At 54.8% G+C, this 18,010-nt stretch overlaps 1 protein-coding gene across 1 annotated transcript; it reads left to right on the plus strand.

The window, feature by feature from the left end:
• The first annotated feature begins 160 nt into the window (after window positions 1-160).
• On the plus strand, window positions 161-17,918 carry OGFOD3 (2-oxoglutarate and iron dependent oxygenase domain containing 3). Its single transcript, XM_082603054.1, has 9 exons — window positions 161-283; window positions 2,336-2,553; window positions 5,502-5,577; window positions 6,708-6,750; window positions 9,359-9,423; window positions 9,973-10,029; window positions 10,973-11,126; window positions 14,656-14,779; window positions 17,596-17,918. Exons 1-9 carry the CDS (start codon window positions 210-212, stop codon window positions 17,730-17,732), a joined length of 948 nt encoding a protein of 315 aa, XP_082459180.1. The 5' UTR covers window positions 161-209; the 3' UTR covers window positions 17,733-17,918.
• The last annotated feature ends 92 nt before the right edge of the window (window positions 17,919-18,010 follow it).

Below are 18,010 nucleotides of genomic sequence, written 5' to 3' on the forward strand. Positions count from 1 at the left end.
GGTGCGCCGCGGATGCGCGCAGGTCCCCGTTCCGCCCCGCTCGGCGCTCGGCCTCCGATTGCTCAGGCCTGGCCACCAGACCGGAGGTCGACGGCGGAACGCGTCGCTCCGCGTCCCTGGCCGCGCTGGTCTCGCGCTAACTCTCGCGGCGCTCGTCCCGGGCTCGCGGCGGATCCCGCGTTCGACCCGGCTCCACGGCGGCCTGGCCAATGGCACCTCAGAGGAGGGGCGCTCCCAAGGCACCCGAGGGCAACCGGGCAGCGGAGCGCCGGCGCCCGAGCAGGTACTGGTCAGCGCCGGGAGCGCGCGGACGGCGGCGTGGGCGGGGCCTGGTCGAGAGGGAGGGGCCTGGCCTGGAGGGGCGTGGCGTGGTGTGGCGGGTCTGTGGGCGCGGCCCGGTCAGGAAAGGCCTGACCCAGTGTGGGCGGGACCTTTCCCGGGACGGGCCTGCAGTGTGGGTGTGGCCTCGAGGGGCGTGGTATATGCTTGGGCGAATCGGGCTCTAGAGGGGTGTGGTGTGTCTGGAGGGCGTGGCCTGAAGAATCCCGCGAGGCCCGCGCCAGGAGGATCGGGGCTGGGTGGGGGGCGGCCCAGGAGAGGGCAGACCGTCGTGAATTTTCTCTGACCTCTCTCACCCAACTGCCTAAATCTTTAAGAGCCAGGGGTGTATTTTAATCATTCCAGGATAAATTACCTTGTCGTCGTGCTTGCCCCATGGGCCATGGACCTTGCTCCAAATCCCCTTCTGTTTTGGCAAGATTCTAGGGGTGCAGCTTGAGCGAGCTTACCCTGAACAGGGGTGCTTATTTTGAGGAGACCTCCAGGGGAGTGTTGCATCCGAATCTGGCCCAGGAAGCTGTTTTTTCCCCTCTTGTCTCTGTACCTTCCTCTGTGTCCCTTTCTGTCTCAGCAGCCGGGCTGTTCCAGGCGAAGGTGTCACCCACAGTTTTGCACCTGCAGTTGGGGTTCCAGCCCCTGCTGCTGAGATGGGCGGGCAGTCTCCCTGCCCCATTTGGAATTGGGGAAGAGAAATGATGGGACCACCGGAGTGAGGTGTCCACCCTGGTCTAATTGGAGGAGGCCAGGTGGGCTGGAGGCTAGACAGCAGTTCTAGGAGTGGGGGTGGGGGTCTTTGTCTTCTGGGCAACTATGCTCCCTGTTTAAAATGATCATGTATTCACCCAACCTAGTCTCACTGAGCTGTGCCCACCTTGGGATTTATTTAATCAGAATTTGTGTGTTATATATATAGCAATTTGAAGTGTGGAGAGGCATATAAAAATAGAAGACAGGGGCTTCCCTGGTGGCGCAGTGGTTGAGAGTCCGCCTGCCGATGCAGGGGACACGGGTTCACGCCCCGGTCTGGGAAGATCCCACATGCTGCGGAGCAGTTAGGCCCGTGAGCCATGGCCGCTGAGCCTGCGCGTCCAGAGCCTGTGCTCTGCAACGGGAGAGGCCACAACAGTGAGAGGCCCGCATATCTCAAAAAAAAAAAAAAAAAAATAGAAGGCAGGCTCTCTGCTTTTAATCGTATACTTGAAGACATGAGGTGCACCTCCTGAAAGGATGCCTGGATCTCTTTTCTCATTTCTGCCAGTGCTTCAAGCCCTTCACACTTTTCTTAGATAACAGAGTGCACGGCTGCTCAGTTACACACACGTGAAAACACACGTGCATGTACACAGACACACATATGCATGGTTATATACCACCCAAACACACATAGACACACATGTGCACACACACACAGACATGCCTACAACTTCTGCACAGGCAGTGTGAATCCCACAGTTAACCCGGGTGGTACAGAAAGTGTCTTACCGGTGAATCATTTCTCTTGTACTTGTATTCTCTTTGTGGCTGACTGGTGGTTTTAGTGAAGTGGGCTTGACTCATGCTTAACTTACTTCACATTGTGTGTGTGTGTGCACACGTGCATGCACACGCACGTGCACTGGGACCACATGCATGGGGTTGTGGCAGTCATTTTTGGATGCAGGCAACGTGATCGGTGCCACAGACTCTGCCAGGACCTCGCAGACAGGTTCTCCATGGGCCTGGCCAGGCTGGGAGGAACACCAACAGGCAGTTCATCTTGTTGCCCTTGGGAGCAAGTGAGCCCTGTCTGGTCATATGGGGTGAGGGGCACGTTCCCCACCACATCCTCCCATGCTGGCGAGTGCCTCTGGATTGATTGAGAGTAGCTCTGACAACGGCAAGCGTGGGAACAGTTTAAGGCTGTAACTAAGGGTAGGTGTGGTCTCTGGTCATTGTGGTCTGCATTTTCAGCACATGCAGGTGCATTTGGGTGACCACAGCTGTTTTCTGTTCTCAGCACCAAGAGTGTCCGGGCGCCTCGGGACGTGTGGAAGAAGTGGCTGAGGGTTGCCGTCCTGGGGGCCTGCACCACACTCGTCGCGCTCCTGCTCTGGGGCAGTCTGGGGGGTGATGACAACATCACTGAGGTCCTAGCTCATCGAAGTGAGGTGCTGCCAGGCAGGTTCATCGAGGTGCCCTGCTCCGAGGACTATGACAGTCACCGAAGGTTTGAAGGTACGCGATGCTGAGGTGATCCGGGAAAGAGCAGCATGTTAACATGGAATTCAGTGTGTTCAAAATGCGTCTTTTTTTGCTGCAATGAATTGATGGGAATCAGGTTGAAAGTAGTGTGGGGGTGGCGTTGGGCAGGTGACCTTCCTCACCACCACCCCCCGCTCCCCCCCTCCCCCGCCCCCGGTTGGTTAGCCCACACCTGGACCCGGAAGTGTGGGTGTTTCAGGCCCTGCCTGTGCAGGGGCAGGCCCACTGGTCACTGCCCAGGCCTCACGGCCCAGGCCGTGGCCAGTGTTTCACTGAGGTCCCCCACACTGTGGGTGCCATCTGATGGAAGAGGCAGTTTGCCTGGAAGGATGTAACAGAATTAGGATGATAGTAATGAGCAAGTGGAACCCAGAAAAGGCATTTTCTGTCTTAGGGTGTTGTTACTGCAGAAAATGTTGCAACAGGGAATGTAGATACCAGAGGCCCTTCTCCCATGTCGTGTGCCCCATCCCAGCGCCTGCCTCCTCTGCTCGAGGGCAGCAGTTTTAAAAACCTAACCAGAGAGACAAAATTCAGTTTATTTTTCTCTTCGGAGACATGCTTTGGACTTGAACCAAGAAAATATTGCTAAATCCTTCCACCAAGGGGCGCCATTGTGATGCACACAAGTGGGGTTTAGACGAAGGGAGGCAAAGACCCGCCCAGGGAATGGGGGCTGCCTTTCCCCTCAGGGGTCAGGAAAGTGGATAGGTTCTGTTGTGGGCACGCTCTCTCTGTCTTGGTCAGCTTTTTCACTCTAAAGTCCCAGCTTTTGAGAACGTATTTTTCCTACCCATTTAGTAATTTATCAACATTAAAAACAGTTGGAATGAGGTGGAGGGGGAGTTAGTGGAGACGGGTATGGGTTTTCATCTGGGAAGATGAGAATGTTCTGGAGATGATGGTGGGGATGGTTGTACAACAGTGTGATCGTAGTTAACGCCTCTGAACTGTACACTTTAAAATGGTTAAAATGGTAAATTTGGGGTTGTATATATTTTACCAAAAAAAAAAAAAAAGGTGGAGTGTGCATTAAAGCCTCTGGACTCCGCCTCCCTCTCGACCCTGTTTCCTCCTGTAGCTGACAGGGGCTCCGCCTGCCCTGGGCCTGTGTGTCTGGGTGGTGTGTGTGCGTGTTTGCAGCGTGTGCACTCGTGTATGTGCACTGACATCGTCAGCCGCTCACAACTCACTTTCTCACCAAAATTATGCCCTTGATGCTCATTCACATTGAGCCTATTGTGTCGCTGCTGGATTTTAAGATTTCAAGGTCGATGGGGCTTGGGTTCTCTCTAATTGCACTGTAGCTGGAGACTGTAACCTGTATGGTACAGACCTTGTGACGCTGAACCGACTTTCCTTTTGGGCTAATATGTCTTTGTTAACATTGCACGTGTACCTGGAAAAATGTGTGTTTCTGAATGGTTGTTGCAGAGCTCTGCGTGCTTCCTAGTTCACGCTCACGAGTGCAGACCGTCTTCTTGAACTTGTGTCTCGCCGTTCACAGTTACCGGGAGCCGCGAGGCAGGGTCTCCACTGAGACTCTGGGTCTGGTGGCCGCTTCGCCACCAGAGGTGTTTGAGGCGATGTCACTTGGTGCTTTTGTTGCCCCTGCATCTTCCTGGTGAAACTGTTCCTGTTATCAATCTTTTTGCCTCTCACAATTCTTTTGTGTTAAAATGTATTTGTTGATATGATGTCGCTCCCCAAGCTGTCTTTTGGTTATAGTTGTTTTTGCCTTTACCTTCAACCTTTATAAAAAGCATTTTTGTGTCTTAATAAAAACACCTATATTAATAGATTGTATTTAGCTCCGTGGAACTGAGGCACCCCTCCCCTAATGACCCCTATGTAGAAGTTTATTTTTCCCACATGATGAGACCCAGAAAAAGGCACCCCAGGCCAGCCTGGCTCCCTGTAAGCACCCCAGGCTGAGCGCCCCAGCTCTCCCACTCAGCGTGTGGCTCACATGGTCCCAAGACAATCGCTCCACCTCCAGGCACGTTCCAGGCAGGAAGAGAGAAAGGAGGATGAAAGCTAAAGGTCAGCCAGCCCAGCGTGTCCTAAGAGTGTCCCAAGGCCCCATCTCATCAGCCAGGACATATCCTAGGGCCCACCCAGTGCGAGGCAGCCAGCCTGCCCTCGGCGCCAGGACACCAGGGGCTTTTGCTAAGCTTGCCCATCTCTGGTGCTTCTCCCTCATCCTGGCCCCATCTACCTGACCCTGGCCCTTTCCACCCTGACCCTGGCCTTGTCCACCCCAGCCCAGTGGCAACCCTGGCCACTTTAACCCTGGTCCTGTCCACCCTGACCCTGGCCGTGTCCACCCTGGCCCTGTGCACCCGACCCTGGCCCCATCCAAGCTCCCCCATCCTCCTCCCTCTAAGCAGCTCAGTCCTGGGTGCAGAGGCAGGAGGAGGCAGGGTGGAGTGTGTGGTGAGCACCTTGGGGCAGCTTTGCCAGGCCCTGCAGAAGGACAGTGGCTACAGTTGCAAGCACAGCTTTGGTCATCCAGGAGGCACTAGCCAACGGGTCTGGATCTGTAGTCAGTGATGGTTCTAGAATATCGTGGATGCTGCCTCTGGGCTGTTTTCTCAAGGGTGGGCAGAGTGTCAGCTGCTTCAGGAGTGACCCGCCTGGTGTGGGGCTGCCAGGACAACCCCCTCCCAGTGAGATGTGTGTGCCGCAGGGGTCTGCTTGTACTGGAAAGTCACCGTTGCTTCTCTGAAATTCACATCTGACCGAGTGGCCTATATTTTATTTGCCAAACCTGGCCCCCTAATCCCATGGAAGGCAAGGCCCCATCCCACAAAATTCCGTTGTCCCTGGGGAGCCCACAGGTGAGTCCTTGACAGCAGTGGGCAGCTCTTTTGTCGGGGTTCAGCGGGGGTGGCATCTCATCCCGGCTCGACTCTCTCCAGGCTGCTCCCCGAGGAAGTGTGGCCGGGGCGTCAGCGATGCCATCATCACCAGGGACGAAGCCCGGAGGATTCGCAGGTACACGTGTCTCTGAGTTTCTGTCCTGAACGAGCAGGAGAGGGGGGCTGTGGGTGAAGCACAGAGAATTACTACTAAAAGGATGATTTAAAGAAATTCATTAGAACTCCCTAAGAATTCCCCTTTGCACTTCCAAGGCAAAGAGGGCCTTTTCTGATTTCCAGGAGGAGAGGCTGTTGTCATCAGTGATGTGGTTGCTGACGGAACCTTCCAGAGGCCTGGGCCCTCTCCAGGGGCAGCAGTTCTGGCCCAGTGGGGAGGTTGGGGGGATGCTCTCCCGTCAGCCATTGAGGGGCCCAGCAGGTGCCTGTGTAGAGACAGTGTGTTCACCCAGCAGCCCCAGGCGGTCACTAGACTAGTTCCGTCTCCTCTCCAAAACTGGTTGGGATAGCCCTTCTGCCTCCTAGCCGTGACTCATGACAGGGCAGGAAGTCTTACTCAGAAGTAGTTGGCACTGGATTTTTCCTTATTGTCTTTTAAAAACAAGATCTTGAAGCTCTGATTTTCCAACAGGGAGTTCAGACACAAGCATGTGCCCAGTGGAGCAGCGTCTGGTCCACATGCCGAGCTGCGTCTTGAGGGGAGATTCTCCTCCTGTTTCTAGATAACATTGTAGAGGCTGGTTGGGTGGGGAGGGTCCCTGGTGTGAGGGATGGATCCAGCCCCCAGTCAGTTTCCCGGGCGGCCATGAAGCATCTGCCAAAGGCACCAGAAGCCCCTGCATCTTTGGTGACGTGGGTGGTCCTGTGAGCTCCAGCACAGGCCACCATGTGGCCTCTGCCTCCTGAGCTGGTGATTACGAAGGCTGCCCCCCAGCCTGTGATGACAGGAGAGGGATCTTCCGGTCCAGAGGAACCCATTCAACTCAGCACCAGGTCTCTGAGCTAAAGATGGAAACTAAGCCCACTTGTCCCCAAGCTATGTCATACGTGGTCAAGGAGATGGTGACAAAACACTAACATTTACTCACTTAGCTTGAAAGTCAAGTCCTTTGGTCCAAACATGCGATTTTGTCATAAACATTAAGCAGCCTGTTAACATTGTGTTAGTCGTGCTGATTGATACGTGTCTAGATGTATCATAGATGATGCTGTTAACTGAATTCTGATTTAAGACGGTCTTCCCCACAGCATAGCCGAGAAGGGGCTGTCCCTGGGAGGATCGGACGGAGGGGTGAGTTGTGTGCCGTTCCTGCTTCGGTTTTCTTTTTACCCCTTTAACTTTGCTCTCCCTCCGAGGGGAAGGCGAGGGCACCGGGTGTGCAGGCCCTGCTCCTGGGAATGAAGTGTCCCCTCCCTTCACAGGAGGGCTGCCTCGGATTACATCTTTGTGTCAGGCACCCTGGCTGGGGGCTGTGGGGAGAGGTCGTAGGCAGTGAGTGAACAGAGTGGGTGATGAGCAGGGGCCCATTGAGGTGGGTGACGGCCCTGGGAATGGGAGAGCCAGCACACGCGGTAGGAGCTGGTGGGAGACAGTGAGGACCACGCAACGTGGAGGAGGCTCCCATGGATGCTGCATGGGGACTGTCATCCGCCAGGTGAGACTGCAGGGGGTCTAACAGTGGCCCCTGAAATATGCATCCACCCAGAACTGTAAATGGAACCTTACCTGGGAAAAGGGTCTTTGCAGATGTCATTAAGTTACGGGTCTCAAGATGAGATCTTCCTGGATTATCAGGATGGACCCTAAATCCAAGGACAAGAGTCCTTGTAAGAGGAAGGCAGAGGGAGATTTGAGATTGAAGAGGAGGCCGTGTGAAGATGGAGGCAGAGGTGGAGTGATGTGGCACAAACTAAGGGACCCCTGGGACCACCAGAAGTCCAAAGATTCAAGGAAGGATCCTCCCCTGGCGCCTTTGGAAGGAGCGGGGCCCTGTCGACACCTTGATCTCAGCCTTCTGGCCTCCGGAGCTTGAGAGGATGAATTCCTGCTGTTTTAAGCCTATTGTTTACAGCAACCACGGGGAACTCAGCCAGGCCGATGCAGTTCCGCTTCCTGGGCAGGCTTAGGAGTCCACCCCCGCGAGTACCTTACGTTGGCGGGAATTTTCGTGTGGTCCCAAATGGGGATCTCCTTGCCTGGCATGTGGGCCCGTAGGAAGATCCACTCTCCTCTGCATAGTTTGGTGATTATCTTCATGAGTCTTTTATTCTGCAGACTCTTTCCTCTTGAGTTCTGAAAATTAAGCTTCTTCTTTTATTTTGGTTCAGTTCAGGGGCAATATTTATTAAAAACCTATTTGTGCGTGGACTCATCTTTTACTCTGTGCTCAGCATTTACTCGGGAAGTTGTCTTGCAATGAATCATCCAGGTTTGATACCTTTATGTGCAGTTAACATTTTTATTTTATTTTATTTTTTTTTATTTTTTCGGTACGCGGGCCTCTCACTGTTGTGGTCTCTCCCATTGTGGAGCACAGGCTCTGGACGCGCAGGCTCAGTGGCCATGGCTCACAGGCCTAGCCGCTCCACGGCATGTGGGATCTTCCCGGACCGGGGCACGAACCCGTGTCCCCTGCATCGGCAGGCGGACTCTCAACCACTGCGCCACCAGGGAAGCCCGCAGTTAACATTTTTAAAGCCCAAATTGTGTTCAAACAAACCCCTGGGCTGATCGCTGCATCCATGAGAAAAGGCACCCAGACAGGGTAGAGGTGGTCTGTGCTGGCGCCCACTCAGCTCTCAAGACGTGGGAAGGCCCCCCGGAGGCAGGGTGGGCAGGGGTGGAAAACACTGGCTGTTCATTAAAGAGTTATGACCCAGCGATTCCGCTCCTGGGCAGTTACCCAGGAGAACGAGAGCATCTCCCACGATGAAATGCTGTCCCAGTGTCACAGCCACTTCATTTACAACAGCCCTAAGCTGGAAACAGCCCACGTGTCTATCTCCAGGTGAATGGACCAACAAGTGACTCCTACCCAAACGATGGGTGCCCCTTGGCCAGGAGACAGTGGGCGGCAGGTACCTGCACCGACCGGAGGGAGTCACAGGGAGGCAATGCTGAGTGAAAGGAGCCAGGCCAAGAGCGAGTGCACCTTCGTGACTCCAGGGCCTCAGGTTCTAGAAAGTAACCAGCTGCTGTGGCAGAAAGCACCTGGGGAGGGGCAGGAGGGAGGGGTTGCAAAGGGTGCAAGGAAATTTGGGGTGATGGATGTGTGTCCTATCCTGGTAGTGATGGTGGTTTCGCTGGTGCATGCCAGCATCAAAACTTACCAAACTGGGGCTTCCCTGGTGGCGCAGTGGTTGAGAGTCCGCCTGCCGATGCAGGGGACACGGGTTCGTGCCCCGGTCCGGGAAGATCCCACATGCCGCAGAGCGGCTGGGCCCGTGAGCCATGGCCGCTGAGCCTGCGCGTCCGGAGCCTGTGCTCCGCAACGGGAGAGGCCACAACAGTGAGAGGCCCGCGTACCGCAAAGAAACAAAAACAACAACGACAACAAAACGTACCAAACTGAACACTTTAAACAGGAGCCGGTCGTTGTGTGTTGCTTATACCACAGCAAAGCCGGGGGAAGGGCTTGTTCTTAGACCCATGGAGGAACTGTATCTGTGGACTGTTTTCAGAATTTTAGACCAGAGAGTCTTCATTCTTAGGGCAGGAGAGAAATATCCTCGGTCACACACCTTTGTCCAAATGTCTTGAAACCCAGCCCGTGTGCATCGTCGCCCTGACCCGGGTGTGCAAAGATGGGTCTCGGGAACACGTGTTTAACGTTGGTGGCTTTTAGAGCTCAGTCTCCTGCCAGGCAGCCCTCACGCCGCCCTGCCAACGTCTTTTCCAGGCGTCTATCCTGGACCTGCACTCGGGGGCCTTGTCTGTCGGGAAGCACTTTGTGAACCTGTACAGGTGAGAACCCCAGGGTTGGGGGTGGGGGTGGGGTCTCTGCTTATTTCTTAGCTGGAGACACCTGAGTGAGGCTTGCGTGTATGGATCAGAGCGGCTTCAAGTCTTGGGTAAACTATGACGTTTGCCATCGGGCCGAGGCCAGATGAGGACTGGAAGATGCAGCTCTTCCAAAGGGCAGGATCCTTGCCGGCTAGCTTCAGGGGAACAGCTTAGTTAGGAATGGACCAAGGGGTGGGGTTGGAGGGAGAGGTGAGAGAGGTGAGTGGCAGGCCAGGCTCCTGAGAGCTGCCTCCTGAGAGGCTTTGATCCTCCCCGAGGGCCAGGAGAAGCAAGAGATTCCCCCAACCTTGATAAATGTCACCCCACCTGCCAGGTACCTCCCTCCCACCCTCCTCCCTTTTACCACACAGTTATCATTGTAGAAGGAGCAGCTCCAAGATAATAAGGACCAGCTGGTTTTCGCTGGTTAACTGGAGGAAAGGCTGAATTGAAAGGAAATAAGGAAACATTAATAAAACATCACATTTGTTAATACTCATTTTTTCACAGATACTTTGGGGATAAAATACAAACTATCTTCTCAGAAGAGGACTTCCAGTTGTACCGGTGAGGGAAGGAATGCCCAGGTCAGGAGGGGGGAAGGTGGCGGCGGGGCTGGGAGTGCTGGGGGTCAGTCCTGCAGAGAACTGACCCTCAGGTTCCTGGGTGTGCACGTGATACCCTGTCCCACGTGTGCGGACCTGTGTGTGCATCTCTTCACCTTTCACCTTAGCCAGCCCTTGTCTTTCTGTAGTGTTACCAAACCCAGGTCTGGCTGCTCGCTCCTCGAAAACCAATTCTTGAGAGACAAGTGTTGGTGGGGAAGGAAAGGTTGCTTTATGTCAGAGGCCAGCCACCGGGGGAGAGGGTGGACTCCTGTCCGAGAACCAACTCCCAATTGCTGCTCAGGGGACAGGGACTTTTAAAGGGGAGTTTCAGGGTTATATAGGCAGAGAGAGGGAGCAGAACAGCATAGTCAGTTCTGACACTCAGCTTGAAACCAGTAATGTGGTCTGATCAGCATCACCTTGGTTGTTTTAAGTACAGTTAATCTTTAGTTCCAGGGTTTGTTCCCATGTCTCTGAGGTCAGTTCTCGGAGTTGTGTGAAGTGGAGGAGCTCATGTCATGGCTTCAATTTGGTCATCATGTAGTCATCCTCCTCCCCCTGGTGGGGGCTTCAGTAGCTGCAAAACAGCTCACGGGATATGGCTCAGAATATTATTTATAGCCCTTAAGGAGGAACTAAAGGTCCTTGACTATGCTTAATGACTAAACTATTATTATCTGGTCTCGTTTGACTATTTTCCTTTGTTTCTGCATTTTCCCACTTCTCTGATTAAACTTATTCTTTGGCTAAAGTGTTTCCACAGACAAAAGGCAGGCTGAGAACATGGGGGTTGGGGGCAAGGACCAGAGGGTCCTGCTCCGTTTCAGTGTCACATGGTGCAGGCCCTATGGGCCCGGGGAGAATTCTTTCCTGTGTGGCTGACACCTATGTCCTCTCGGCAGGGACCTGCGGCAGAAGGTCCAGCTGGCAATTGCCCAGGCATTTGGCATCAGCGCGTCCTTGCTGCACCTGACGAAGCCCACCTTCTTCTCCCGCATCAACAGCACGGCGGCCCGCACGGCTCATGACGAGTACTGGCACGCGCACGTGGACAAGGTGAGCGAACCTGGGGCTTGTCCACCACGGCCCAAGCTGGGTGCTGTCTGTTCACGTGGTCAGGGTTTTAGAAGTTTCCTCTCTCACTGATGCAGTCGAGGAGATAAGATTTGTTTCTTGTGTGATGAGGTGAGAGAAGACTGAAAAGCACATTACAGAACAGTGAGGGCCTGACAGGGACCATCCTTTGCTACTTGTTCCCACACGCAGAGCTGTCTGCACCTGAGCTGTGAGCTTATCGTCGGATGTAACCTGACCCGGCCTTGATCTGGCCTTTCTGTCGTGTGGTCTCCCCTCGGGCCTGCGTCCCGCACCCTGCCCAGGAGGCCCCCTTCTCCCCACTTTTCACCGTTTCTTGGGAAGATCTCTCGACCACTCCAGATTCTGCAGATTCCCCTTTCTTGATCTCTTGTTGTTCCCTAGACACAGTGGCACCTAATCAATCAGTGGTCCTGATCAGCCACAACTGAAGCCCTCTCCCGCCTGCATTGCAGCCACTGCCCTGCTCCACTCAGCCAGCACGCGCAGCATGGTGCCAGGGGATAGTTGGCCGCGGAAACGTCTGAGGGCTATTGGCGGTCACCCCAGCCGCGGGTGTGCTCAGGTGACCCAGATAAATCTCTGTGTCGCTTGACCCTGGAACAAAGGAAGCGAAGTGAAAAATAAGCAGAGGGTTTGAGCAGAAGCTCGCAGACTGGGCTTCTGCCTGAAATTCAGTCGGATATTCGTATATTTAATCTCGACTGTCTGAGCTCAGTGGAGGAGGGCAGCACTTAAATGTGGTTAGTGAGATTGAGGAACCCAGTATTTAATTAAATTAACTTAAATTGAAGTAGCCTTATGTGGCCAGTGGCTTGTCTGAGCCAGGGCAGCTCGGAGGGCTCGATGGAACTCGGGTTGGAAGTGTGGGCTTCACCCTAAGGGGGCGTACAGTGTCTGCTTGTTCTCTTCCCATGGGCTTAAGGTTGATCAGTGGGTTCGGACTGATCCATCCACGATCAAGCTTCCTGTCCACCCTCACTTCATGGCTCTAGCAGCCATTGACCCATTGATAACCATTGCCCAGGTGCATTATTTCATTAGGGGACCAGGACCGAGACCTTCAGTATAAGATCATCGTAGATATTGCAGAGGGAAAAACAGGGTTTTATGGGGTTGAGGGCAAAGACGACGTGTGTGGAGGACAGACAGGTTCACACAGCAAGGAGCCTCACGCGTGGGATGGAGTCCAGAGAATTTCCCTGCAACGAAGGAAGAGCAGCCCTCCATGTACTGGGAAGTGTGGGTTCAGGAAAGACAACACTGAATGTAGCCTGGTTCAGTGATCCAGCTTCAAAGGAAGAAAGATAAGGAAAAAATTCTTCAGGCAGAGAAAATGAGTCAACAGTGACAAGTGGGGTAGCCTCAGACATCTCAGAGCCAGGAGACCTCGGGACAGGGTCTACAGGACCAGGGTGGCTATCACAGCCAAGGGGTCACTCATGCATGGACACAGCAAAAAGACATCCTCGCACGAGGGGACCCCATGCATCTGCTCCTTGCCTTGAAGCTCTCCAGCCTCTAGCTCAGGACAGCTCAGGCCCTGCTGGCCTCTGCCATCCCCGTCACCTGCCATTACCCACCTCCTTCCCAGATCACTGTGTTCATGTGGGTTTGGGGTGGTTCCTTTGCAGAATCTGAGCTGGGTGGGTAGGAGAGGGTCAGGCTCCTGGACAACCCCCGCCCCCGGGTCTCTTTTATGTTTTATGCAGGTAGTGGACATGAGGTTCACTGCTGAAGCGATTCAGAAGCACTGCCCTGGGCTGTTCTCAGGTTTAGGTCACTTTGATGTTTGCTTGGTGCCCTGATGCTGGATAAGGGGCCCATAAATGGGGTCTTGGTGGGGGAGGTGGAGGGAGCTCAGGTCTGTGTAGAAAGTCCAGTCCCACAGATGGCGTGGTACTGAGTTCATGAGAAGGTGACGGGGACTCAGTCACCTTGGCAGGCTTGCTGCCTCTCCCCCCTGGTCAGCCCACCCTCTCTCAGGAGATGACCACTGTCACGGTGATGGTGGCCTAGCTGGTTGCAGGGGGAGCGGGGCTTTTGGACTTTTTGAGCCTTGATCAAATGTGTTATGGATATTGATCTGGGGCTTCTGTGTACTGCTCCCATGGTGCCTACAGGTGTCAGTAAAATCATTTAAGAATCTATTCCTAAACACAGCAGCTCAGATAAAGGAGCCTGGGGCTGTGTGATAGGGCACTGATAGGATGACTTTGGGCTGCTGTCCTTGGACTCTTTCATTCTTCCTTATCTCTTATCCCAGTCTTGCTAATTGAATGATTCCTCAGACTGGGAGCTGTTACCATGTGATTAAAATTCCTTGTACATGCAAGTCACTGTCTTTGCGTGGAAAAAAAAAATAGCCTATCTCACTGATTCCCTCTATTAAGTAGGTGCTAATTTGTGTGAGTTCTTTTTTTTTTTTTTTTTTTTGCTGTACGCGGGCCTCTCACTGTTGTGGCCTCTCCCGTTGCGGAGCACAGGCTCCGGACGCACAGGCTCAGCGGCCATGGCTCACGGGCCCAGCCGCTCCGCAGCATATGGGATCCTCCCAGACCGGGGCACGAACCCGTATCCCCTGCATCGGCAGGCGGACTCTCAACCACTGCGCCACCAGGGAGGCCCTTGTGTGAGTTCTTATGTCCTTGGAAACAACACCTGCTTCACATATTACAGACAACAAACTCCTCTATCTCACATTGAAATCAAGTTCTTCATATGGCACCCCTTACCTATAATAAGTCCTGAAGATCCACAGATGGGACAACTATCTGGCCACCTCCCCTCCCGGACTTCAAGGGGTCCTTGGGAAACAAATGATAGTGCCTCCTGTTTACATTATACCCAGGCCCAGAGGGTCCACGCTCCTGTGAGCCCAGAGCACAAATCTCACCCCCATCCCCTGCTTTCCACCGCCCATGCCGTCTTCCAAAAGAATGTCCACGCAAAGAGAGCCAGACAGGAAAGGACAGACAGCGTAGCATGGGCACTGGGTGGTGGTGGTGGGGGTAGTTAAGTGTTTAATGGGAACAGAGTTTCAGTTTGGGAGGATGAAGGGTTCTGGCGATGGTCGGCGTGGGTGGGTGCACAACAGTGTGAGTGTGCTTAGTGCCCCTGAGCTGTGCACTCAACGATGGGTAAAGCGGTAAATTGTATGGTTTGTGTATTTTACCACAATTTAAAAGAAAGCTTGGAGTGCCCACATCTGGAGAAAGAGCGAAAGCACCACCTTTGCTCCCTGTGCTGACGCGGGAGGGTCCTGTTGGCGGGTGGGTGGGTGGCGTGGCGGCCCTGGGGGTCACGCGTGTGGGCTTCTTGGCGTGGGCTGCACCTCTGACTGTGCGGGAGCCAGGTGGGCCCGCGCGCCTGTGCTCGGCAGAGGGTTTTCTGTAGTTGGGAGGCAGCGCGAGGCCTCGGTCTGTCCCTTCCTGAGGAGCGTGTCCTCCTGCAAGCAGACGGTGACACGCCCTCAACACTCTGCACGCAGGTGACCTACGGCTCCTTCGACTACACATCGCTGCTGTACCTCTCCGACTACCTGGATGACTTCGGTGGCGGGCGGTTTGTGTTCATGGAGGTGGGGGCCAACAAGACGGTGGAGCCACGAGCAGGTAGGACTCACGGGGGCGCCTTTCCTGGGATGCTGCGTTTACGGTGTGTCCAGTGTGTCCATGGAGCACATCCATCAGAGGAGGAGGCGGGCGTGGCCACGGTCACTGCTGTCACTGCAGAGCGAGTTCCCAGAGCCAGCCCCGCTTCATCCCCTGTAGTGACTCGAAGCTTAACACGAGGCAGTGATCCTGACCTAATGTCGGTAAACCGCACCGAGCACAGGGACCTGCCTCCCCAACCTGGTGGTCCCAGAGCTCCCGCTGCCCCCAGCCCAGCTCGGACACTCAGTGCTGCTCAGTGAGCATGCGTGGAGTGAGGAATCGTCCCCTCTCCTCCCCAGGTTTTGGGGTGGGGAGGGGCGGGGATCCCCCAGGGGCTTCCTGAGGGGCAGCCCAGGCCCCGGCCCAGCCCCAGATGAGACTCAGAGACAGAGCCAGGCCATTTGGCTCTGGCCTGGGCACCTCGACTGTGCCAGCACCATTCACCTGCTGCCGTGGCTCACCCGACCCCACAGCGTCACCCTGCTTACTGGGTGTGTAGCTGTGTCCGCTTCCGCCTGGCAGCAGGCAGCTCAAACCAACGAGGCTGTCCACCTGTGTTGGTTTAGAACGTTCCCGTTAGCCATGAGGCAGTCCTGCAAGCCACTGCATCCCCTCCTGTGCATCCAGGTTTCCAACAGGTACAGTCCCCTTCCGCCTCAGCATTTCTCGGTGTGCAGGTCTGCTGGTGATGGTTTTTCTGAAAATGTCCTTATTTCACCTTTTTTTCTAAAGCATATTTTCACTGGATGTGGAATTCTGGATTGGTGGGTTTTTTTTCCTTTTTCTTTAAAAGCATCGTCCCGCTCCTCTGGCTCCCCTGTTGCTGTCACCGCTGTCACTGCCCCATAGTAGCTGCCTCTTTGCTCTGCGACCTCAGGATGTTCTCTAATCTCTGGTTTCACCAGTTTGACTATGATGTGCCTCAGTGTGGAGTTGTTTGTATTTATCCCACTTGGAGTATTTATCCTGCTCAGCTTATTGGATTAAAAGTCAAAGTTTTCATCACATTAGGGAAAATGTTGGTCATTTTTTCTTCAAATCGCCTTTTCCTGCCCCACTATGAACCTCTCCTCTCTTCGAGGCTCTAACATGAATGGTGGACGGTTTCCTATTGTCCCACAGGCCACGAGGAGCTTCACTTTTCCTCAGTCCTTTTCTTCTCTGTTTTTTGGTGCCTCTGTTTGCAAAGTGTGCAGAAATGCTGGGGTGGGGGTGGGGGCACCCAGAGACCCCCACTCTTGCTGCAAGTCGGCGACATTTGATAACTGTCTGCAGCGGGGTGGCGGTGGGGGCGTGCGCAGATGGCGTGGATGGGCAGACGGCCTGGCTACGTGTCCAAGGTCTCAGGTGTGACTGAAAGTGGAAAGACTGAGGACAAAACGTCCTTCAGCAGCGTGAGCCTCAGAAAGTGGCGTGACTCCAGATTGCTCTGGGAGAGAGTGTTTCCTTCAGGTCAGGGGCGGCCTGGCTGGTCCAGAGGAGGGTCTGAGTTCCTGGTGTCCCCAGGCCCCCATGCAGAGGTTTCCGTGTGTCACACGATTTCTTTTGCTCCCTTGTTTCTGGGCAGAGCACGGTTCTCTGTTTAAAACCAGAAAGCAGCAGACTCTGGGGTAGACTCTTCTCCTCTCTCAAAGATTTAGCAGTCGAGTTCCTGGCAGTGACCTTTTGAAGAGAAATGAAGTTGTCATGGGACATTTGGGGCAGGGCCGTGTGGCGGCGACGCGGCGCCTACAGGATCCCGGGGCTCCTCCCCCACGATTCTGTAACGGTCAACTCGTTTGTCCCAAAAAATCTATGGTGGGGGCTTCCCTGGTGGCACAGTGGTTGAGAGTCCGGGGACGCGGGTTCGTGCCCTGGTCCGGGAAGATCCCACATGCCGCGGAGCAGCTGGGCCCGTGAGCCATGGCCGCTGAGCCTGCGCATCCGGAGCCTGTGCTCCGCAATGGGAGAGGCCACAACAGTGAGAGGCCCACGTACCGCAAAAAAAAAAAAAAAAACCTACGGTGGGTGTATGAGGCCAGTTAAATATGGAAGCACACAAACACGAGGTTCTCTGAACACAGGTGGGTGGAGGACCCCCACTCCAGGACGCTCGGAAGCCACCTCCCGAGTCCTGTCTTCAGCTGCCCTGGAGGGAGCTACAGGCGCTGGGTGTTTGTCTCGACGACGTGTCTTTCCTGATCCTTTGCTAAAACATTGTCACCACCTTCCAGGGTTTAGTTTTGTTCCATGTGTGATTAGAAATAAGATCATATGGGCTTCCCTGGTGGTGCAGTGGTTGAGAGTCCGCCTGCCGATGCAGGGGACACGGGTTCGTGCCCCGGTCCGGGAAGATCCCACATGCCGTGGAGTGGCTAGGCCCGTGAGCCATGGCCGCTGAGCCTGCGCGTCCGGAGCCTGTGCTCCGCAACGGGAGAGGCCACAACAGTGAGAGGCCCGCGTACAGCAAAAAAAAAAAAAAAAAAAAAAAGATCATAGGGTGGGCCCGAGGAGGTCACATGGCTCGTAGAGGCCCCTGGGGGTGGCAGCAGGGCCTCACCCCAAGCCCAGGTTGCCCCACAAAGAGCCCGCAGAGGCTGGGCCAGGCGCTGCGGTGCCCTTCGTCCTGTGCGAGGGCTCTCCTGCTGGTTTGTCTCCAGCCCCCGCCTTCCTGCATCAGCTGTTTCTCCAGCCTGCCCGGTTGGTCGTGTTGCTGCGTTGGCCTAAACACAGGTCCTCTGAGGCCCGGCCATGCGTGTGGCCTTGAAGTCATGCTCTGCTCTCCTCTCTCCCAGGTCGGGTGTCCTTCTTCACCTCGGGGTCCGAGAACCTGCACCGGGTGGAGAAGGTTCACTGGGGCACCCGCTACGCCATCACCATCGCCTTCACCTGCGACCCCGACCATGGCATTGCGGACCCAACGTTCACATAGCCCTGGGAGGCCTGTCCAGCAGCCCTGCAGGGAAGCAGCCACGCTGGACACACACCCCTTCCCTCTTGCTCAGCCCATTTCCACTGAACAAGGTGCCTTACGAATCATCCTGAATTTTGATTTGCTAACATTTGATCATTTTTCAACTGTGAGTAAATGGGGGGAACCAGTTTCCGCTCACAAGCATCAGCGTTGGCTCTGCTATGCTGATGTGGGGCCCGGGAGCTGGCAGGGCCACCATGCCCTCCTTTTCTCAGGAAGGGATCCTGTGCCTGGGG

Source organism: Mesoplodon mirus (genome assembly GCF_964341445.2).
Source record: "Mesoplodon mirus genome assembly, chromosome: 18".
In the NCBI taxonomy this organism is placed as follows: Eukaryota; Metazoa; Chordata; class Mammalia; order Artiodactyla; family Ziphiidae; genus Mesoplodon; species Mesoplodon mirus.

Excerpts from the sequence above, each read along its gene's own strand:
- OGFOD3 (XM_082603054.1), top strand. The coding sequence starts at position 210 with ATGGCACCTCAGAGGAGGGGCGCTCCCAAGGCACCCGAGGGCAACCGG. Across the intron at positions 9,424-9,972 it reads CACTTTGTGAACCTGTACAG|ATACTTTGGGGATAAAATAC; the intron begins GTGAGAACCCCA and ends ATTTTTTCACAG. Across the intron at positions 10,030-10,972 it reads GAGGACTTCCAGTTGTACCG|GGACCTGCGGCAGAAGGTCC; the intron begins GTGAGGGAAGGA and ends TCCTCTCGGCAG.